This window comes from Brienomyrus brachyistius, chromosome 6 (assembly GCF_023856365.1).
Source record: "Brienomyrus brachyistius isolate T26 chromosome 6, BBRACH_0.4, whole genome shotgun sequence".
Classification (NCBI taxonomy): Eukaryota; Metazoa; Chordata; class Actinopteri; order Osteoglossiformes; family Mormyridae; genus Brienomyrus; species Brienomyrus brachyistius.
The window spans coordinates 6,630,461-6,654,413 of record NC_064538.1 but is presented as its reverse complement, the minus strand read 5'-3'; the positions used below and the strand labels follow the sequence as shown (position 1 = coordinate 6,654,413).

The 23,953-nt window shown below is 45.6% G+C and overlaps 1 protein-coding gene across 1 annotated transcript; it reads left to right on the top strand.

Moving 5' to 3' along the window:
- The first annotated feature begins 1,032 nt into the window (after nucleotides 1–1,032).
- On the top strand, nucleotides 1,033–22,457 carry LOC125745122 (G-protein coupled receptor 22). Its single transcript, XM_049017627.1, has 2 exons — nucleotides 1,033–1,476; nucleotides 16,003–22,457. The coding sequence occupies exon 2, from the start codon at nucleotides 16,131–16,133 to the stop codon at nucleotides 17,580–17,582; it is 1,452 nt and encodes a 483-aa protein (XP_048873584.1). The 5' UTR covers nucleotides 1,033–1,476; nucleotides 16,003–16,130; the 3' UTR covers nucleotides 17,583–22,457.
- The last annotated feature ends 1,496 nt before the right edge of the window (nucleotides 22,458–23,953 follow it).

Here is a 23,953-nt window from a genome sequence, read left to right as displayed (position 1 = left end):
TGTAAAAGAAGAAAAACATAGATCGCTAATTGGTTTCGTGCGCGTCTTCGCCACACATGCTTACCTTCTTTATTATTATTAAACACACGCAGATAATTCCTCTGAGTGCATCCGTTTTCCTCCTTTCCACATTCCCCCTACTATGGTCAAGCTATCCGCGCTTTGCCGATACACGGTCAAATCATCCGCGCTTAAAATGTACCGTGCACGCATAGACATAATATTACGGTAGTAGATCGAGCTTATGAAATTAATACTCCAAGTGACTATTCGCTTACGAAAATGCTTCAAGACTTGTCATAAGTATGAAGTAAAGGACATACTAAAATACAAAAATATAATAAAATTATTATTTTCTCATAATGCATCAACATGTCTGAAAGACAAGGTCCTAGGCTATTTCCAGACAAAATTTGGTCAACGTTTACTGTATACTGTTTACTTTAAGAAAATGGACTCTGAAATGCATTTTTTTTTCGGTTTTTTTTTTTTTTTGCTACTTAAGTTAAATTTGACAGGCAATTTCTCAGAATTTTCTCATAATCCACAAACTTCTCATAATCCTTAAACCTTCTCAAAGACGCACTCCTAGGCTACTCTCAGACGAAGTGCATTTTCTTGAAAAAATAGTAAAAGCTGACCAAATTTTGTCTGGGAGCATCCCAGGACTGCATCTTTCAGATGGTATAAAAGTCGTTTGTGCATTACGGGCAAATTCTGAGAAATGGCCTGTCAAACTTGGCTCATTCACCTGAATGCGCATAAAAACGATGGATTTCAGAGTGCATTTACTTGAAAAAAGTACAGTAAAAGTTGACCAAATATTGTCTGGAAATAGCCTAGCACATTAGCTGTCAGGCCGTATAAGGCTTGTTTATGCATTATAGGAATGTAAGAATTTTTGTGCGCTTTAGTATATTCGTTACTTCATACGCACGACAACAAATCTTTAACCATTTTCCTGTGCGCGATCGCCGGGACCGTAATGTTACGTATATGCGTACACCTCACATTGTAAGCGCGGATGATTTGACTGTATCGGCAAAGCACGGATAGCTTGACCGCAGTCCCACCCGCTGCCTGCATAGTTACCACGCTGCATAAGTAGCTCCGGCTCTCCCTCGCTTTCTGGCGCTAGTACTCCATGCATCTGTTCTGAGAGATTTGTGTGGGATACCTCTCCGTGTGTGAATTGTTTAGGATAAGTGGAATATCTGAGAAAGCCTAGAAAATAATGATAAAAATTAAAAATATAAAAGGACGACGCTGCATACTAACTAGACAGACGAAAACGTCAATAGAGTGGAAATAATTAGCATGAACTACCTATACATCATGCAGAAAACGGAATCATTTATTCTGATCATAATTGGTTCCGAGGAGCCGCTCTCCTGAAAACCGTGAATCGGATTCAGTGGAAGTACCTGAAGCACATAATATATGTGCCTGGAATTTCCTTCAACTAACACAAAAGAGGTGAGTTTTCTGGATTTCACCTTATAACGTGTTTTACATGTGAGTATACGATTTGCAAACATAATTAGCAGTCAAATTGCAATTGATGTACGTAAAATATATATGGTGTAGTAGCAGCCCACTTAAAATACCTTCTGTAAAACTGATTTAATTTAATCAGGCTGTAACCGTACGAAAAAGATGTTTCTTTGTTAGCAAATGGTTTAATTAGTGATATGGAGGAAGTGTATTATTCTTTGATGGGGTGTAGCGTGTGTCCAGCGCTGTCCAGTAAACCTTAGTCAGTCGCAGCGGCATCAGCAGCACGCGCCTTGCGCTAATGTGAGCGGAATTGCATCGTGCAACTGTCAGTATTGTACTATGCAGCAGATAATAAACAGACATACTGTAATGCAAATACACACCTGGAGTGCCTTGTCAAAAAAGCAATGAGATGAATATTGTTTGAATACTACACTGTTGGGCCAGACATGTTCATTTGAACACTGACTATAAGTTGCAAATCTGGAGTGTAAAGCAGTCTATAACACCGTGCTGCTGATCTTTATGTGCGTGTGGTGGTTTGTCCCGCTTTGTCTATCCCGTAGATGCCAACCCAGCTGATATACCAAAAAAAAAAAAAAAAAAACGGAGCTCTGTGAAATCAGCACCAACAGTGGAGGTTTGGAATGTTTCTGCGAGTGAGGAAACACAAAATGTAATGGTCTGTATCTGCAGTGTGGTTGTAGTGAATTGGGTCTCTCTGTAATGACCGTGAGACTTACCTCAGGCTCTGTGCATTAATTAATGAGCAGTGGTCCTGGTCCAGCTTCGAGTTCCTCTTCCAAAGGTGAAGGGGCTCAGTAATTAACTTTTTATATACATATACTGTATATATGAATGGCAGACAACTCAGGAACATGCACCACGCATTTGCCTGCACCGTACCTCACTTACATCATACTATAGTTTACACTTTTCATGTACGCTGCTTCTTCGAAGTATTTGACACCCATTTAACATGCCAAATCTCAAAATCTTAAGTTGGATAGTCACAAGCTGTTGAAGTCCATCCAGTTTTGGTAAGTGCTTGTCGTGGGGGGTCTAGCCTATGGGCGCAAGGCAGGGAACAACCCAGGACGGAGCCAGTCCATCGCGGCGCACACTCGCGCACCATTTGCTCGCACGTGCACACTTTGGTAATTCCACTTAACCTCAGTATGCAGTATTCGTACAGGGCAAACTCTGCAGATCCACAGAATCGTCAAGCTGATTTTTTGCAAATTTGCTCTGTGTAGCTGACATCAAATGATTAGGTTTCTTTGCATTTAAATAGGAAGGAGCTACCAAGATTTTCTTTGATTAGATTATTTGTTGCATAGTTATTTATATAGCCAATTATACTATACCCTGATTAAGTTAATGAACCTCATGAATGGTGCAGTCTTTCACACAGACACTGATTGCTGTTTACCTGTAAGATGAGACAGAACTGTATTGTTCGTCCAAAGGGAAAAATCATTTTACATATATTGTATGTATGTAGCTAGGTAGGTAGGTAGATAGATAGATAGATAGATAGATAGATAGATAGATAGATAGATAGATAGATAGATAGATAGATAGATAGATCCTGGAAAATCAAATAAATATGCAACAAGAAAATGAGAAAATATAGTACAGGAGGTGTGAGTGAGGTAGAATAGCCATGATATGTGCATAACTAGAACTAGTAGATGTTGCCTTAAATGAGGAGGTGTGTGACCCGTATCCCTGATCAGGTGCTTGCCAGCTGAAATCTTGTGGCTGAGTGATCATATCTTTGGGCCCCTGAGCGAGGCCCTTAACCCCAGTTACTCCAGGGACTGGCTGACAAGCTTCCTCAATTATACATCGCTTTAGATAAAAGCTGTCAAATGGATGTAAATGTGTTATTAAATGCACCAGTTCCTCTAAGCAACACAGGATTTGTGGATATAAACCCTTTTATAAATGGAGGAACTGGAAGTTACATTACATTTTCACCTGCACATCTCTGACCCCCAATACAATCTTAGTTCTCATGTTCAATGCAGCTGAGTCTCAGCAGAGACATTTCAAAAACAAGTTTACGTGCGCATACAGAACACTTAGTACCGCATTGTTTTTCCACAAAAGACAAAGAGATCATTTTGCGGCATCTCTGAGTTGAAAGCAGACATTGTGACATGTGCAGTGAAAACCAGAGGATGATAAAGAAGGAAATTGTTTTGTAAAAAAAATCCTTTGTTTGTGTACTATGAGTCCAACGCTCTCCACCACATTTCAATGGTATCAAGGCACGTCTGTCTGCAAGTGTTTTGTACAACAGATGACACGTTGTGTTGTTACTCTATACGTAATAAAATATGAGAAACCTGGAATGTTGTGTGACGTATAATACTTAATACCACAATCCCTATTCTGTCACCAGTGTGATACAACTAAAAATCTGGTATGGCGATTATGTGAAATAAGCTTTTTCCTGGGTTTCATTGTATTAGTGATGTATGTTTCAGAGGACATAAAAGTTTAGAATCAGCGATTTTAGATTGGGAACGGATCAGTGCTGGAACAGGAACTATGAGCCAATAACGTATGTATTAATTGCCTTTGCAGAAAAATGCATTTTTGATAGAAAAGGCTGATGATTGGCTGTCATTATCATCTGCTGGTGTCTGAGAGCTTATTATAGATGAGGGTAGCTTAAGCTATGAAGTAGGCGGTGATGTCTTCACAAAGTCTATGGATACTCAAAGCCTGAATGTTTAGTAGGCATTTCACTGCACATATGGCCGTTTCCTACCATATCTCACGCAACATTTTCATGTCTCCTCTTTCAATTTAATTGTTTTGATGTCGCCGCTTTTATGTGCATGGTGCCATATCCTGTGCCCACTGCGATTCTCTTTCTCGCACTGGATATTCACCTAAAAACCCTTCTCCTCTTCTTCTTGTCATACCCAGAATTGTTTGTGTGTTTATGTGAGGTGGGGGGAGGGGAGGCACTGAGTGTGATTGTTTGAGTGTTGAATTCTATGCTTATCCATCAGCTGCAGCTTTAGCTTACTGACAGCGGTTGGGCGTCATAAGTGCGGTGAATCATGGGAGTGACTTGTTGCTAAGAATGAGAGGCAGTACTTTCAATGAAATTGTAGTTATGAGCCTTTAACTTACAGATTTATGAGAGAATGTTGTGCCTGTTAGGTTTAGGATTTCTTATGCAAGGATAGCTGTACTGAAAGTACGTTGCTTAATATTCACTTTAAACACTGAAATGTTTGGATGTGACCTTTCAGTAACCATGTGTATTTCTTGTGTTTATTGTTACATTTATATCTACATTGCATTCGTACGAGTCCACACAATAAAACAGATTTTATGGCTGAATTGCAGGGGTTAGATTTGTACTGTCTGAGGGATTTAGTAATCCTAAAGAAGCTCATTCCATCACAGCAGGACCAAGACAAAAGACGAACTAAGATCATTACTTTTTGACGAGGCGCCAGTCAGTCCTTGTGATGCTGTTCAAATCCCCGAATTCCACACTCTCTTACTTTTTTGCTTGTTTTCTGAGCAACATCCCATGACGTGATCGTGTTATGCTGTCGCATTCCTACGCTAAATTATATCTAAATGGCACGCCAAGGAGGAAAACTGTATTTGGAAATCTACCTCTTCCCAGGCGTACGGGGTGCATCCATCGGCACGCTTTGAAAAGGGTTGATTCCAAAAAGGCACTTCAGGTTTTTAATCGCACAGCAAAGTACAGCAAAGGTTAGATTATTATGTATTACATGCGTTTATGACCTTCTCTTGCTGTTTTTATCACCGGCTGCTACGCAAAGCCATGGATCATCATGAAGAGTGCCTAAGTGGTGCGGCCTCATCTCAGGAGGTTACGTCTGCTGACTAACATAAAAGTATTAATTGAAATGTATATTGAACCGCACACAAAACCACTGCTCCGAATCCTGAGCCTGAAGACATCTGCTCGCTTCCAGCTGTCGCGCCCGTAAGGGTGTTTGTGTTGCTGCTGGATCGCAGCATACGGTTATTGGGCTCATCAGCAACCGCAGCACTCTCACATCTATCTGTGTCTTATTCCCGCCCTGAAAAGAGGTAATTAAAGTGCTGCTTTTAACTAACGACTCGGTAAGGTTGTCAATTTAACTGTTGTGATGTTTGTTCCCCACAATCCAACAGGCTATATTACATCCCATTAATATCCTATGACTTATATTGTAGTTCTGGAGAGGACTGTTAGCTATTTTATAGCGACTGTAAAATAAAGGTCAGAGCTTGAGCAGTGTGTTCAGTGAAAGCCACGTCTGAGTCTGACGGGCGTCTCATCCCATCGGGCTGCGAGAACCCCGTTCTGTTTCTGCCCCTGAACGTGACATTAACCGGCCGCGCGGGCTGGTGCAGGCTGATGCGGGTAGGCGTACGTGTGAGGACACATCATATTCGGGGAAGGGGAGTTGGTGGCCGTGCGTGTGTCACTCCCGGATCAGGTATGAGAGTTGCACTTCAAAGCCGTGTCTTCCAGAGCAGGGCTCTTGGTTTGAAATGTTGACCTGCAGTGATGTGACGACAGGGACAGTGCGGAGGGAACAGGCAGAAAAAGAAGTAAAAGAGGATCATGTACAAACCCATTGTCTGTCAGTGTCTCTAGGCTCATTTTTAAACCACTTCCACTCACAGCGTCCTATGTAAATACCTTCCACTGTTCATTCATTTCTCCTTTGTTTCCGTAGCAGAAGCTCTTTTTCCAGTGTGAGTCTATCGTGTGATTAGGACGATGCAGTACTGTGTGAAGAGAGTTAAGGGCGATCGATGTAAACGAGCGCAAATAAAAACCAGCATTGTCAGAAAGACTGGGCTCAGTATGTCTCAGTGGTATGAAGTGGAAGGCTGAGTGAACACAGCTGCAGTGTCCCTCTGGTCGTCGTTTCTGCGAGAAGCTCTGGAGCAGCAGGCTGCATCCCGAAGGGCTCCAGGTCAGAGGAGTTTCTTGCCTGGTCACTGGGGTGGTGTTAAGGCTGCCAGAATTAACTGCAATCAGAGGGAAAAGGAAGGCTTAGCGCAGCAGTCTCTGTGGGTATTAGCAGCCACTGGGATGGTCATAAATCAGCACAGCCTCACCTCCCCATCTCCACACAACATGCTCTTTCAGACACCCAGAATCTGTGGGGTTGGAGGACTCCAGAAAGTGACTCTGAGATGGAGATTTTACTGGTTTTTGGTACTTGGTACCACTGTGTATTTCTGTTCTGCAGAATAATGGCCACAGTATTTAACACATAAAACACTAAATACTAGTAGCCGAAGCTGTCTGATGATGCATTGGCTCTGGGGGCTGTGCTGTTGCTTCAAGAATCTGGGCTTGGGAGTTCAAACCCCACACACATTGACTCTGTGTTTAAGGTTTGCCTCTGCTCCCTGTGTGTACTCCCAGTGCCATGCGAGGTTTCTGTGTGCTCCCTGTGCTGGGTAAGGTTTGTGCGTGCTCCCATGCCGGGTGAGGTTTCTGCGTGGTCTTGTTGCTGTGTTTGGTTTCTGCATGCTCCCTGTGCCGGGTGAGGTTTGTACATGCTCCTTGTGCCGGGTGAGGTTTGTCTGTGCTCACTGTGCCAGGTGAGGTTTGTGCGTGCTCCCTGTTCCAGGTGAAGTTTGTCTGTGCTCCCTGTGCCGGGTGTGGTTTGTGCGTGCTCTCTGTGTTGGGTGTGGTTTGTCTGTGCTCCCATGCCAGGTGAGGTTTGTGCATGCTCCCTGTGCTGGGTAAGGTTTGTGTGTGCTCCCTGTGCTGGGTGTGGTTTGTCTGTACTCCCTGTGCCGGATGAGGTTTGTGTATGCTCCCTGTGCCGGGTGTGGTTTGGTTTGTGCGTGTTCTCTGTGTTGGGTGAGGTTTGTGCATGCTCCCTGTGCCAGGTGCGGTTTGTGCATGCTCTCTGTGCTGGGTGTGGTTTGTCTGTGCTCCCATGCCAAGTGAGGTTTATGCATGCTCCCTGTGCCGGGTGCGGTTTGTGCATGCTCTCTGTGCTGGGTGTGGTTTGTCTGTGCTCCCATGCCAAGTGAGGTTTGTGCATGCTCCCTGTGCCGGGTGCGGTTTATGCGTACTCTCTGTGTTGGGTGTGGTTTGTCTGTGCTCCCTGTGCCGGATGAGGTTTGTGTATGCTCTCTGTGCCGGGTGTGGTTTGTGCGTGCTACCTGTGCCGGGTGTGGTTTGTCTGTGCTCCCTGTGCCGGATGAGGTTTGTGTATGCTCCCTGTGACGGGTGTGGTTTGTGCGTGCTCTCTGTGTTGGGTGTGGTTTGTCTGTGCTCCCTGTGCCGGGTGTGGCTTGTGCGTGTTCTCTGTGTTGGGTGAGGTTTGTGTATGCTCCCTGTGCCGGGTGTGGTTTGTGCGTGCTCTCTGTGTTGGGTGAGGTTTGTGTATGCTCCCTGTGCCGGGTGTGGTTTGTCTGTGCGCCCTGTGCCGGGTGTGGTTTGTGCGTGCTCTCTGTGTTGGGTGAGGTTTGTGTATGCTCCCTGTGCCGGGTGTGGTTTGTGCGTGCTCTCTGTGTTGGGTGAGGTTTGTGTATGCTCCCTGTGCCGGGTGTGGTTTGTGCGTGCTCTCTGTGTTGGGTGAGGTTTGTGTATGCTCCCTGTGCCGGGTGTGGTTTGTGCGTGCTCTCTGTGTTGGGTGAGGTTTGTGCGTGCTCCCTGTGCCGGGTGCGGTTTGTGCTGTGTAGGATTTATCTGGGTACTTTGGTTGGTTTTCTGCCGCAGTTCAAAAACATACGCTTAGGTGCATTGGCATCTCTAAATTGCGTCATTCTACTGGATAAACAGCTTAATATTTAAAAAAGTGTTCCATGTACTGTAGGTCATATTTAGTGCTGAAAATATACATATGTGTACTCTATAAAGGTTTTTTTTTTTTAAATAACTTCGATTTGGACTGTAGTGCCTGGTGTTAACAGCAGTCTGTATCCCTGCATTTTTCATGAGGCTCCAGTGACTGGCTCAGAGACGTGCCAAGAGGATCAAGCTGTCATATTTAAATCAGCCCGGCTGAGATAAAGTGTTTACTGATTGTTTTGTTTATTTTGAATAGGACTACATATCGTACAGATACTGGTGTCAGCCCTGTGTACTTGTTTCTTCCATGCTGCTGTCTCTAGATGTATCTTTTGTTTTGAGGTGGACCCCCCCCCCCCCCCCCCCCCCCACTCCCAGGCTCCGCAGACGGTGGTTATCCATCAGACAGTGATGAGACAAGTTGCTAACTTATGCTCAGCCCACCGCTACTCTGGCCATTAAGGTGCGACAGCCCCAGAGATTCCTGTCAAATCTGATGGATGGCGTAGTTCACACCTGTAGCTGCGCACTGCGCTCTGCCGTTGCTCATCCCCAGCCAGTTCCCCTACCAGGCCTGAAGACTTGATTGTCGACAAGCCATGCTTTTTCTGTAGCCTAGTGATTACTACTGTGCTCTCTTCTACATTTACCTGTCTCATCTGGATGCCTGAGTATATATATTTACTTCCGTGCACAGAAAGTCACCTTGCTTTGAGCTGGATCTTGTGCACGAGGGACAATCACATCAAAGAAAGACCTTTAAGACACCGGTGCAATCGTCAGAGCTAAAATCTCTATCGGAATGCCGACCACACAACTCATCAAGAAACTGAAATTGCCAATGAACTGACTCTGTCCGTTAGAACCTTTGCCTGTAGTGAGAGCTCCAGGAAAGGTGTGCTGTACCACTCAGATATGCAGCCAAAGGTCGCACTTGAGTGATGGTGCACATTTCACACGTGAATTTAAAGCAACGATGTCAGCTGTACTCATGGTCCAGTTCAGGCCTGTTCCTGAGGGTGTGTGACACTTTACCACGTGTTCCCAATTTACCACGTTCTACAGGCTTGGATAATGTCAACGAGTAAGTGAAATGTAACTTTTCATTAAAGTGAAATCCTCCTTCCCTACACCTTCCAGCTAGTGTAGCGCTTAGCTGAGTATAATGCAGGGGGAGGAGGGGGTAGGTCTTACATCTATGAGCCAAAAAAGCGAATTCAGGCTCTGCTCCCTTCTTCCAAATGCGGCAGTCACTGTGAATAACATGAACCCCTTTTGGAGGTTCACAGTGAAGAATTTTTCACAAACAGTATCCTCTGAGGTACGGTGGTGGGAGGGGCTGGAGAGAACAGAGAGGCAGATCTCGGATCCCTCAGACACTGCGTTTATCTGCTGTAAACAAGATCTGCCTCTTATTCATTAAGCTTGGTCATCACATTCCAGCATTATAAACACTGGATTGCTTTTTGCACTGGAGAAGACCTGGAATTAGCGAACAGACCCCCAGTAATGCTTCGGTCTTCTGCAGAGCAGCCTTTGAAAGTCTCAAGGGGGGCGGATTCTGTCACTCTCTCTCACCCTGTCTCCATTTCAGTCGCCTGCTGATGGCTGGTCACCCTCTTCTCTCCCCGGTATTGCCACTTGAAATCCGTAATGAACGGAACACAAAGGCCGCCAGACATCTCACTGCTCCCAGTTTCCATTTCAGTCGCGCATTCTCCCTTTCTGCCCTCCAAACCTCCCTGTCACCTTTGCTCTTCTTTGTTACTGTTTGTTCCTTCGGCCCATTTACAAAGCTTTACGTTTTACTGCTGCATGTCAAGTTCTTGACGTGACTTCTGCTGGCACCGTTCAGATTACGAGCCCTTGTCCTTAATCATTTTCCTCTCCTCTGATCATTTGACGCTACCCGCCGGACACTATATCGGGCTCCCTCATTAAACGTCTCTGTCAGCCTGTCGCGGCCTGAGTGAAACGAAATGAAAGGATTTGTGTTGGAGCTGGCGAATATGATATGATGTAGGAGATTGTCGATGTCACGGTCTCACGAGAAGGGGACGCTGTGGGCTGGGATGGCAAGCAGCCGCTGTGCGTGACGCCCTGGCACAGTGTCATTTCTGTTTCCAGTCCTTGGCTCTAAAACGACACGCTCTAGCCTGACTCCCACGGTCACAGCAGCTGACATGGGGCTCAGCTACAGAGCGGTTGCTAAGGTAACAGCCGCTGAAGGAAGAGCGGTGATTTTGCCAAAATTTTCTTAATAAGTGCTTTTCGTGATGTCCAAAATACAATTGACCCATATTGAATCCTGTGGGTTAAGTGTTAATTTGCAGTATGAGGCCAGCAGGAGCTACAGGGCCAAGCACGCTGCCCCAAGTCACACTCATGTACTCAGTCTATGGCGACTGAAGGGTGTATATAGCCTTTGAAAAGTGTCCCAATTGCTAATTTTCGGCAGGGTTGTTACAGACTTACAGTAACTTGTAGATGCAGAAAGTATGAGCGTGGGCATGTGTGTGTGTGTGTGTTTGTGCTTAAGGTCATCATGGTTACGACTAGGGTTTTGCCCATAGAAATGAATGGAGGGTCCCCAGAAAGATGACTATAAACACATATGTGCATGTGTGAGTGTGTGTGTGTGTGGTCGACCAAATGTCCCCACAACGTGATGAATACCCGTTTTATTTTATTTTTTTACCTTATAGGGACTAGTTTCCTGGGAAAACTCCATTTTATAAAAATCCATGACTGCAATGAAAAAACTAAAAATGCAAAAACTGTTGTATTTTTGGTTATGGTTAGGGCTGGGTAGGGTTAGGGTTGTCATAGTTAGCATTAGCATTTTTCCCATAGAAATGAATGAGCGGTCCCCAAAAAGATATGATTACATGACTCTGTGTGTGTGTGTGTGTGTGTACGTGTGCTGCTTCTCAGGAGCTGTGTTTAACAGTTAGAGGCCCAGTTGGATTCTGCCCAAGTGCTCCAGTGCAAAGTAATCTGCACAGGCAGCCTCATCGTGCTCGCAGGACATGCGCTTGTGCTCGCGATAGCGGTAAACAATTCACAGCAGCAGTGTATCACCCAGACGACCTGATTAGCCCTGCTGCCAAGAAACAGCTGCACAGGTTTACCTGTGAGATCTGGGGGTTTAGCGCCTTCATTACTGACTCCCTGCTGCGTAATTTAGTGCATTGCGTTGACAAAAATGTTTTTTTTTTCTTTTTAAATCTCACCGATGTGATTTGTTGAAGACTTTGAAGCAGAAACGTTCGGTTGTTTCAGATGAGGGAGGGAGTCGCAAGATCCCAGGTACCAGCCTGGTTTACATCATCACCGCTTCCGGACTCTGCTGCCGGTCTGACGGGGCGCTGGCACCGTGCTCCCCCTGCTTTTGACTTTAGGGTGAGAAGGTGCTGGTGAGGGCTGGAGGGCGGCGGCCTCCCTTGGTGAGTGCAGTCTGTCACAGCCTGGCTTTTGGCTGGCAGTGGCCCCGGTCCCAGTTTGGGGGCTGTTACGGAAGTGCGAGTGAGGAGGAGAGAGACACAACACCACGATCACATGCTTTGTTTCTGGGAATAGCTGTGCAGCAGAACTTCACCCATCTTCTAATCACTTATCCAGTATGGGGTCTCAACATCTACAAATCTTTTACTATTTCATACGGCAGACAAAACCACACATGTGCTACATGCCTGCTACAGTATAGGATGGAGTACATCCATCCTTTGACTTACATCCTACCGAGAAACGTCTGATCATACTTATATCCTACAAGAGCCTTAATAAAAATGATCAGGAGATGTTCCAAGCAGATAGTATTTTACCACGTGTGGCATGTGGAAGAGGCCAAAATAAAGCGGCTGTCCTGCCACTGTGGAGGTTTAGTTAAATGTGCGCGATATCGTGTCTTATGTTGTACAGTATTTGACCTGTCCCCTGTAAATGAGTTCCTAACTTCTGGAACGTAACCCCAGCATATGTAGATACCTGTATCTTAAACTAAAACCCCAGTGTTGTTTGCTTCTGTTTGATGTCGCCACTGAGGAACCCTGAGCAAGGTACCGGCCCCAAGCACTGCTCCCCGGGCGCTGAATTAGCTGCCCCCTGCTATGTCACATTGTCACATATGGGTTAAATGCAGAGGACACATTTCGTTGTTGTGCACTGTGAGCTGTGGCGGGTCAGCAATGACAATTAGCCACTTGTGAGGTACGGCTTATTCAGATATTTTATGTTGTACAGCCTTTCGGTCATATGACTGTAGTAGCATGTGATGATCTAAGACAGGCAGGTGCGGAAGCTGTGAAATACAGCTGGCACATTCCCACTAGGTGCTCCGTGTGGTGTAGTTAGCCCAGGGCACAGCGTGCATCCTGGGGGACTGGCGTATGCCTGCGGTGAGGAATGCCCGTCCTCTTCAGTCCCCACCATTGCTATGGGACCCGCGGCTCTTATTGACCTGTTCCTTGCAAAATGTTTTACATGTGTGATGTATATGTATGATGCATGTGTGATGTATGTGTGTGATGTACATGTATAATGTGTGTGTGATGTATGTGTGTGATGTACATGTATAATGTGTGTGTGATGTATGTGTGTGATGTACATGTACATGTGTGTCATGTATGTGTGTGGTGTACATGTATAATGTATGTGTGTGATGTATGTGTGTGATGTACCTGTATCATGAGCGAAGCCGACAGCATAGCAGCAGTTCTGTATGGTTTGGTCCCCACAATGTAATATAAACCTTATCCACACACACACACACACTCACACACACACAGACCCACAGAGGCCGAGGTTGCAGCAAGTCTACCCTGAGCCCTCAATCCCCAGGTTTTCACTGGGGGCTCAGCAGTGGCACAGCATAATTGGCGTCAGTGAGTGCTTCAGCAAACCGCGGCATAGTCCCTCCCTACAGACCTGCCACGGCCTGACGCGCGGCCCTCAGTAATGCCCTGCTCCCACAGCTGGTGCTGCCCGCCTCAGAACAGCGGTGCATGGCCTACATTACATGCAGACGGCGGCTGGCTCACATGCTGATGACCCAAAGCCCAGCATTTCCATGGGGAGGGCTGGAACTAAGACATTGGACACTAACTGGCAGTTAATGAAAATGCATTGGTTTGCCATTCAGCCATGGACTTTGTCCATTAGAGGCATTTTAAATACAGTAAAACCTTGGTCTGCGAGTGTTTTGCAAGATGAGCAAAAATTTGTAAGAAATTTTAACTTGATAAATGAGTGAGGTCTTGCAATACGAGTATTATGTATACGCTTTGTCTGTCTAGCATCATGTAATCACAACTGAGCCGATGGTTCTCTCTCTCTTGCTACGGGATTGTGGGTAATCTTCTCCCATGCTTGGTCTCAGTCGGTGTGCCTCACTCGTATAGTCACAATTTAGTAGAAAAGCACCACCCGAATAAGGGTGTAGCAGTGTGAGCGATGGATCTGTTTAATGACAATGCAATGTCTACGTGTCTGCAAAGCTGAAAAGGAGGCATAAACGGCTGTGATTGGATAGGTTCCATGTTAAAGTCGCACAAAAAGAAAAAGATTCCAGTGATCCAACAGATAGCAGTGATTCCATTAGTTACAGTGAAAGTCGTCTTACAAAATAACAATCCTCTTGTTCTCTCGTCTCAAATTCAAATTCAAATTTTATTTGTCACATACACAGTCATACACAGTACGATATGTAGTGAAATGCTTACACGACCGCCAGTGACCTAAAAGAGAATTAAGCTTGTCGTAAGAAATAAATATGAATAGAAGAAATACGATAGAAAAATTAAAACTTAACTAGAACAGAAATAGAAATAAAAATATAAATAGAAGTATACTGTACATAAAATAGAAGTAAAAATAGAAATAGAAGTGTACTGTACATAAAATAGAAATAAAAATAGAAATATACTGTACAATAGAAATTCTTTCAAATTGAAATTAGGTGGAGGAAGTATGGTGTGCAAGTATGCATGAAAAAAAGTGTCTTAAGATGCCTTATTAAAGTGACTTTGTGCAAGGGTCCAGATGTAAACATGACCATGTGAGGTCAGATGTGAGTGTAGATGTGCATGAGAGTGTCCATAGTGTCCATTGACGTTAACAGGTTGTATTAGTTCTGTGTTTGTGTGTTGTTGAGAGACCTCAATCTCCATCACACCATCCACGAGTCTTTTTAAAGGTAAAGTGCAGGTTAATTTGTTTTATGTATTTTTACTTTACATTTTGTATTAATCATTTTTTTGAATATTTTTGGGTTGCGGAACAAATCATCTGAGTTTCCATTATTTCTAATGGGAAAATTCACTTTGATATACGAGTGCTTTGGATTACAAGCACTTTTCCGGAACGAATTACTCTCACAAACCAAGGTTCCATTGTATAACTGTATTCTGCAAAAAAACGTACTTAGCCAAGAATGGTATAAGTGCTTTCTGGATTAACACATCCCAAAGTAAGCTGGCATGTTCGGATGTCAGAATGTTACAGTATACCATTTAGGGAGGCAACGTTGAGGCGTGTGAAAGCGGGAATCCAGCTGGACTGTGTAACTGCATGCTTTATAAACATGGATGAAGGCAGCTGTCGGACACGCTACAAAGAATCTGGATTTCCGACCTCGTCAATATGCTCCCGGCTAGGTGATTGACTCATGTCTCCTTCTCGCTCGTTTTTTTTCCCCTAAATTTAATTATGTGCCGCTACACTCAGCGTCTGTTCAGTCATTCAGATTAGCACCTGACTGCCCCTAATGGTTTTAACCAACAGAAACTGATTCGCTTATTAACTTGCAGAAATGTGCAATAAATTACAATAACCACAGTGTCCAATTAGGCATAGAAACTGTGAGTAATTCTGCAGGATTTTTTTTTCCGAAAAATTAACGAGAATCAGACATTGACATTACTCTAACATCATTAGTATGGATGTTATCCTAACATAGAATCTACTCCACTCTTGATTAATATCTGTTTCGATTCTTTATGTCAAATGCCACATTGATCAGTTCCAGTGCATTTTGCAGAAGTGTGTGGATGTATCTGATGCCTGTGAGCTTATAAATGCCAAACTGCTCACTGAGTGCATGCACACACATACCATACAAGAATACTTCACTTTGTGAATGTTCATCGGCCTGAATATCAAGTGTAAAACAAAGAGAATGTCACACGGGATGTAAAGATCGAACAAAAACCCAAATATCCCTACGTTCTTCTCTATACTTAGTCTTCCCGTCTGTGGAATTGAAGGTTCCCACAAGCTGCTTAACTTTGTACTTGTGGTGTTGATATATGTCTGTGGGTGGCGCTAGAGGGCTCCCAGGCTTCTATGACTGGAGATGACCTCTGCTATGCGAACAGCCGGACCATGTGTCTGTTCCATTCGCGCTACCCTCTACTGCTGCCCTGGGCTGTTGTCACTTTCTTGGTCACTTCAGCCCAGGACTGTCATGACGGTCTCTCCAAATAAGATGCTTTGGCTATAGTCTACATTTCTGTTTCTATGAACATGATCTCTCTGTGGTATATAACAGGATGTTAGTCTGGGTTCCAGTGTATGACTTGTGCTTGGGGGAGCAGAATCATATTCTCACTTGCACCATTGCCCTGCCCTGCCTTCCTTCACTGTGCCACCCCCCACCCCATTAACCTGCTGTTGTCTCTCGCCCTCTCCAGTCCTCCAAACTGCTCCCCGCCCTGCTTCAGCGCCCCAACCTGATTCCAGAAGGGAGTGGAGCTGAGAGCTCGTCATGGAGCGGCGCGCCTGCAGGGGTCGCTGTACGTGAGGCCGCGTGACCGACGCCATGGACACTGACAGCTACAGGCAGCTCCTGGAGACCAGCGACGGTCTGGTCGGTGTGGGGGAGCTGAATGGCGCTGATGCCGGCGGCTCGGACTCTGGGTGGTACGTGCCCTATTCCATAGGTTTCCAAGTGTCCCTGACCAGCTTCCTCATGCTTGAGCTGGTTCTGGGCTTCAGCAGTAACCTCACAGTCCTCGTGCTCTACTGCGCCCAGTCCAACCTGGTCGACTCGGTCAGCAACATGGTGACAGTGAACCTGCACGTCCTGGACATCATCGTGTGCGTGCTCTGCCTCCCGTTCACCATGGTCATCATCCTTCTGCCGCTGGACGGCAACCTGGCGCTGCTTTGCTGCTTCCACGAGGCCTGCGTCACCTTCACCAGCATCGCCACCGCGGTCAACGTGCTGGTCATCAGCGTGGACCGCTACGACATCTCCGTGCGGCCGGCCACGCGTCTCCTGACTCCGCGTCGGGCCGCCCTGCTGCTGGCCGCCGTCTGGGCGGTATCACTGGCTGTCTTCTTCATCCCTTTCCTGGAGGTGGAGTTCTTCTCTGGGACAGGCAGCGAGTTGAACGACCCCAGCCAGGACCCCATGTGGCAAAACCGGACGCTGCTGTGCGTAGGGGGGGAGGGCTACCACACCAAGCTTGCCATGTACTACCACCTGCTGCTGCAGGTGCCCATCTTCTTCACTGCCGTACTGGTCATGCTGTTCACCTATTTCAAGATCCTGCAGGCCCTCAGCATCCGCATTGGCTCACACCTCAAGAGAAGCCAGCGCCGGAAGGATCCGTCCTGCAGGAGGCGCCGCAAGAAAAGAAAGGGGCCCAGGGAGGGTCTGGATGGTGGGAGCTGCTCCAGTCAGTCCAAATATCTCTCTCAGCCTCCCCTCATACCCTCCCCCACGCCCACCCCCACCTCCCCCCCAGCGCTGTCCTCAGTACCACAGGTGGCCTCCGACAGCGGGAACGCTCTCACGCCCAGCCAGACAGCGGTGGGCGTGCAAGCTTCAGTGTCGGCCATCATAGCCCTGCGGCGGGCTGTGCGGCGGCACCGCGACCGGAGGGAGCGCCAGCGACGCGTCTTCAAGATGTCCCTGGTCATCATCTCGTCCTTCCTGCTCTGCTGGGCGCCCATCTCTGTGGTGAACATGCTGATCCTCAGCCTGGGGCCCAGTGACCGGCTGGTGCGTGTGCGCCTCTGCTTCCTGGCCGTGGCCTACGCCACCACCATCTTCCACCCTCTGCTCTACGCCTTCACGCGCCAGAAGCTGCGGCGAGCCTTCAGGACTAGAGTGAAGAAGCGGGTGGTGTCCCTGCTCCAGGTCGACCCGGCCCCCAGTGCCACCGTCATAAGTAACTCGTGGGCGGTGCCACGCAAGTCAAACAAGCCGCGACAAGAAGGCAGCGACGCAACAAACCACTGCCTCACGGAGGCCATACGGGAGTGAGCCTCTGTGTGTGTGTGTGAGTGTGTTACTCACACCATTGCATGGATAATTAGGAGGCATTACCTGTGCACAGGTGTGTTCATTAGGCTTCCGCCTTAGTGTTTGTGTAGATGGGCTACCACTGTCTCCATGACAGCAATGTTGCATCATGCAGAGCAAAATAACCTTAAGGGTTATTCACACTGGATCGAGAGCAGTTCCCATAATAATTTCATTCGATCAGTAAATCGACCAAAAAAAATATTTCAATCTTACCTCCACCCTCTGTGTGGAGTTTGCGTATCTTCCTGTTCTCCATATTAGGACCTTCCTCTGGGTACTCAAGTTTCCCCTGATATTCTAAAGATTTGCGGGCTAATTGGCACCTCAAAATGTCCCATAGTGTGATTGTGTGTGTGTGTGTGTGTGGGTGGGGGAGGGCGGACTGAGGGACTGGCTTCCTGTCCAGGGTATTTGCTGTCTGGGACTGACTCCAGCCTCCCCTGAAAACCTGTCTAGGAAAAATGATTGAAAGATGGATGGATGGATTGATAGATAAATTGGAAAACTAGCCATATGTCAGACTGGCTCAGACTCAGTGTTGTAATTTGCCAATTTGACCTTTGTCCTGAAAACCGAGCATAAAGCAACAGATTAAACGCACATGACGGCAGCGTGCAGGGGAAAGCCTTTCTTGAAGCAAAGGTCATCGTAATTTCAGCCCAGTAAAAGCAGTAGAGAACCTGTTGCTGTTCAGTTTGGGAAACTCCTTCCAGCAGCTGAAACTATGTCCCTAAACTGCTACACGTGTGTTGGCACATAAAGACTGATCATTCAGGAGGGGTGTCATCTGAATACATGAAGCCTCACTGAACCTTACTGGCGAAACGGATCCTAAAAATGAGCAAATTTGGCATTCTCAAGAGGAATACTAAAGGTTCCCCATGTAATTATTTATTTAAAAAACATTATTAGTAATTAACAAATAACATAATATTAGTAGTAATACTAGTTGTAGCAGTAGTAATAGCTTACTAGTAGCAGCAGTAGTGTCAAAGACTATCACAGAAAGTGGACTCTGGATAGTGTCTAAACCAAGGGTGACAAATTCCAGTCCTGGGGGGCCGGAGTCCTGCACATTTCTGGATTTCCCCTCATTTTACACACCTGATTCAACTCCTTGTGCTAGTTAACACACAGCCCTTGAGAACTAGGCTACACAAGGCTCTGGTCCCCCAGGACTGGGGTCTGACACCTCAAACTGTATATTAATTAACTGAAGCATGTACAGAAGCCTCTCCATGAGAGGAACTTGTAAAACTAAGCCTGTCAGAATCTGAAAATGTGCCTTTTATGCAGCGAGTCTGCCGTTCAGTAATAATAGTGAATTTTACAGAAATTGTTATGGAAATGTTAGTTTATTCATTTACTTGTTTGTTTGTATTTTAAGAGAATATTTATCTGTTTCGTTTCAGCAGAGCAGAACCCACCTGTACGCTGACAGTTGCTGACATTGTCTCACTGAGCTGAGGACAGGGTGTAGTAAGTTTAGACTTTTTCAGAGGCTTCGTGATGTTGTGAATGGCGCACATATTCACTCGGTGCCCCTACTTTTGTTGTATTTTTGGCTGTTCGTCGTCCTGTGCGGCTTCAGCTGTTATTTCTGCAAAGGATGTACCAAACAGTGCTGCCCCCACTGAGCCGCCCCATTCTTCGTGGTATTTGTTTTTTGTCTGTAAAAGCAGAGTTTGTTTGTATATAATTCTAAAAAAACATTTTTAAAACGTGACTCGCCGTGGGTCACCCGTAAGACCAGCCGCAATAACGTTTCCTCTGTTCACTGCAACGCTGATTCGTCAATTAAAATGAATCTTCGTGAGCTATACACACATTGCAGCACTTTTCTGTCCGCCCCATTTCTGCTTTTTCAAACCACCTTTATTGAGCATTATATGTCAAAACAAGAAAAATGCAGTAATACAGGTAGTGCATCATGAAATTCTTCAGCAGACAGTCTTGTACGCTTTAATACTAATGGGAAAAGGAAGAACAGAGAACGAAAACGAAAAAAGAACGAAAAAGAAAGAATTAAGGAAAGAAAGGGAGAAGGCAAATGTTTTGCATCTAAATGGTGGCTTTTATAATAATCTTACATTCTCTGCAGATTGACTCAGTTTCTCGTTCCCCTACCCGGAGGGACAAGCCGCCACAGCGCCTGTGCGCTTCTGCTCTCGTCCTTCGTAACAGTTTCACGGATCCATCTATGCCGCGCGCTAATAATGATTCAAGACAAATAAAGCCTTTTACCCTCCAAGGGAAATGCGTTTTTGTAATATAAATGTGTCCTTGTCCAGAGGACACTGCGCACGGGACACGCGTTGTACATGAACTGTCAGCGATTGTTCCTTTTCTATGCAAAACTATACCGATCTTTGTCCCTCTTGGCTGTGATGTGTTATGTGGTGTCAGCACGCAAATGAAATAACTGAGGAATAAGCAGAACAGACAGATGTAATAGAATGTAATACGTCACATGATGTTTCATGACAGCAGTAGTAATAGCTATAAGGACAAGAAGCACGATTTTCTAGGAGACGAAGGCTACAGTCTGAGTAGAAACCCATCTTTATCAGTAGAAATGGCAAACGGAGGAGTCTTTTGAACCGAAAAACTGAAAAATGTCTACCATTTCTGACTTATTTTGTCCTTATTAATCTGAACCTGTACATTTATTAACTCAAATAGTCTGTACATAATAATAACAAGATAAGTACAATAAAGCCAAATCCATTCAGAAAGGCTAATAATAAGGTGTAGAAACAACCAGAAATAGTAATAGAAATGCCTTGCAACCCATAGTAGCTCCAAATAATTTTTTAATCAGTGTATATGTTCATTAACATCACAGTACTGCACAGAGAAAATCCACTCATGCCCTGCAAAGCAGTCATACATTCAGACTCCTTAATTAAACATAACAAAAGCGTAATAAGGATCGGGCTGGCACTAATTAAACCAAGTACAAGGAGCAGGACACGATACTGTGTGCAAACTCAACTCGTTCCTGTGAGGGTCAAGAATAGATTTAACTGTAATTAGATTGAAGATGCCTTAACTGTTTTCTGAATAAACAGGTGCTAGATGCATTACCATGTGCATGTACTTCAGAGGAATGTGTTTCCTGTAGACTTGCCTGCAGTGTGTAGGAGGGTCTTTCGCTGGGCACATATGAGAATGGACAGTAATAGGCACCCTCTGTTTTAAGCGAATGTCATGGGGATAGACCAGCCCTATAAGGCGACACGAAGTCAGCTTGCTAAACGTTCTTCCTCATCTTCAGTTTTTCTACAATCGCGGAACCGACAATCACAGCCCTTCACCGACACAGCGCTCCCCCCCCCCCCCCCCCAATGGGTATCCATCTGGAACCCGCCTGAATTGTCTCCGCCACTAGGGCTAAATCGTGCCCGAGAACATTTGCAGTGTTCAGTAGATGCTATACATTGTGCACGAAGACCCCCAGCAATCACAATGTACAGGGTATTGATCCACATAAACTGGCAGAGCGTGTTTATCAAGGTAGACCAGTGCGACTCCTACAAACCGTATGTTAGACTCACACTTTTTCGTTTGTTTTTATGTTTATGAACACAAAGAAGTTGGGCTTCCCTTCATTCTTTGGTCTCGGCTTCTCTGAACGATGCATATTGTTTGTTAAGCACCTGGCTCATGTTCTTAAGGCTCTTGTTGACAGTATATTTAGATGTTTGCTACTTAGCTGAATAACTCCATTGTGTCGTGAATCTTGTGTCCCTGTCTGTGGGCGGTTCACTGCTTTTATTCATAGGCAGACTTTTAAAGTTATCATCACTTGCCTCGATGACCTCTTAATGACCACAGCCAGTGGTGTTGAACATATTGTAATGTCAATATAGCCTGATCAACGCACAAATTTCATGCAGTAGTTGAGCAAACTTATTTGTTCTATGTATGTAATTACTGTGATCCATTCCTTTTGTGTCAATGTCAGTATCTCTATGAGCTCTTGTATTATTGCCTTATATTGTAAAGTCAGATTTGTTGTGACAGTAGTTACATATTATAAAAATGCACCCCTCCCGCAAGACCCAACCTTATATGCCAAAGACAATTGGAGCAAAGCCCCCCTCCCACAGCAGCCTCTCTGTCCAAGCAGGACCACTAAGTTCTTATTGAAAATATGTCACTGCAAAAGATCACTGCTCAACAACATCAATACTCTCCAACTGTAATTGGTAATGAAGCTGTTTTTTTTCTGAATGGCCACAGAGGGCTTGTGACATCATCGATGAGCTTGTGACCACCTTTCTAGATACAGTCCTTTAGGGAATGATAGGGATGTCCGCCATGTGTCCAAGGAATGTTTACAGTGATGTTGCAACGGAACTGTCATTTTGGCGTACTTCTGACTACCTGTCTGATGCGATGTATTACTTGTACTGTAATATTTTCTTTACCCAAGCCCCTTGGGGGAGAACTCCGAAGGGGCTGTGGGCCCCTGTCATACCACTGCTCTGCTCCACCATGAGCGGAAATATTTCTCGCCCCTGCCAGCCCCATCTGGCATCCGTTCTCCTGGGCTTCGACAGTGGGATCTCGAGTCTACGTTCAGGGATGTAAAAATTCACACTCTTCTGGCACCGGATCAAAGACTACAAGAAAAGACCTGAACTTCAGTCGTTCCAGCCAACCCACGAAACAGACCGGAAGTGTGTAATAATATGTCTTATGTGTGCTGTGAAAATATGTGCATGTCAATGTACATGTCTGTACAGATGTTATTGTTGTACAGTAAATTATTTATATGTGTAATTATGTATATCTTTATAAAGAAGATGGGGCAAAAATAAAACTGACTATTTCATCTGAAGTACTCTGATTTTAACTCCTTGATCATGTAGATTCATTGCTGCCGCACCAGCAGACACTGTATGGTAAAAATCAAGTTGGCAGGAAGCTGAAAAATGCCACATCAAGTGTGAGCTCAGCAAATGAAAGGAAGACACAGTGACTGCAGCAAGGCAGCGTGGTAAAGCTGTGGACAGGGACGTGGCAGGGATGAAGAGAGCTGATATATAGGCGGGGGGGGGGTGCATGTGGAACGCTCACACTTGCAGAAACACACACACGGATGTGGTACCACCCACGCACACACAAGTGACACCAGCACACAGCATGAAAAAGCACATAAGTATGCGTGCCACTGCTTACATCACAGACGCGCCTGCATGTGCGATTTGCTGTAAGAGTCATGTGACCGTTAACCTTTTTCTGCAGGGCTCCAGTGCAGACATCCCAGAGGTGTGGCGCTCAGCCCTGACAGGCGCAGACAGGGCCGCAGGAATCGGTGCTCAGCCTGGCTGGCAGTGGCTCACAGGGAGATGCACTTAGCAAGTCATTATAGCAAATGTGAGACGTCATGGTGGCAAATGTTCTCGGGGCATCTGCTGCAAATGCAACCAACTGACGTCACATTTGGGTCGGTGCTCCTGCGAGACAGGTCCTATTTCTCTGGCCATGCAGATACGGTCTGATAAGAGCGGGGTGCTTTTAACCCCCGCCCTAACCCCTTTACACCGCCAACTCTGACAAGCTTCCAGTTCTTTCCGTCAGACCCCTAAATTTAGCAGCTTGCCCTAGATTCTTGATTTTATACCACGGCTATGATTTTCCGTACTGTAAGCACAGACCTGTTAGTGCTACGGCATGACAAGGAACAGCAATAAAGTAGAATTTAAACTGATTAGTGATATGAGATCTGAGGATGGTCTTCATGTTCGTGAGCATGCTTGCATGTTTCTGCGCATGCTGTTGCACGTGTGCTCTTGTGCCTCTACGCAGAAGATATGGAGATTTTACAGCATGATGGAGGAAGAGCACGGCGATGGGGAGTGCAGAGGCTGCTGTTGTGCCCATGGAGCAGAGCTCCGCGTGGACGCCCTCTCACACGCACTTGTCTCCTTCTTAACCTCATACCCTCTGTGCGCCTCGTTTGCCCTCCCTGCCGTCTCTCTCATCGCGCTTATCTCCACTTACAGTGCTGCTGCTGAGCGAAAAAGTCACCTTGAAGGATAGAGAACTGGGGGGGGGTGAGGAGGCGTCTTGGAGAGAGAGCGTGAGCAGAAAAGAGGGGGAGAAGGGAAGCGGGTAAAGGAAAAAGAAGAGAGACAAGTGCAGGCACAAAATCCTCATTCTTCATTTCAACATTTTGCTTCATGATATTTCCCACAGTCATTATATAACAAATGGTGCAGTATTAATACATTCTTATTTGAAAATCAGAATAAATATGATTATAAATGGGATACAGAGAGCCAGAAAACTGCAACTATGACTAAATCAGCAGGCTGATT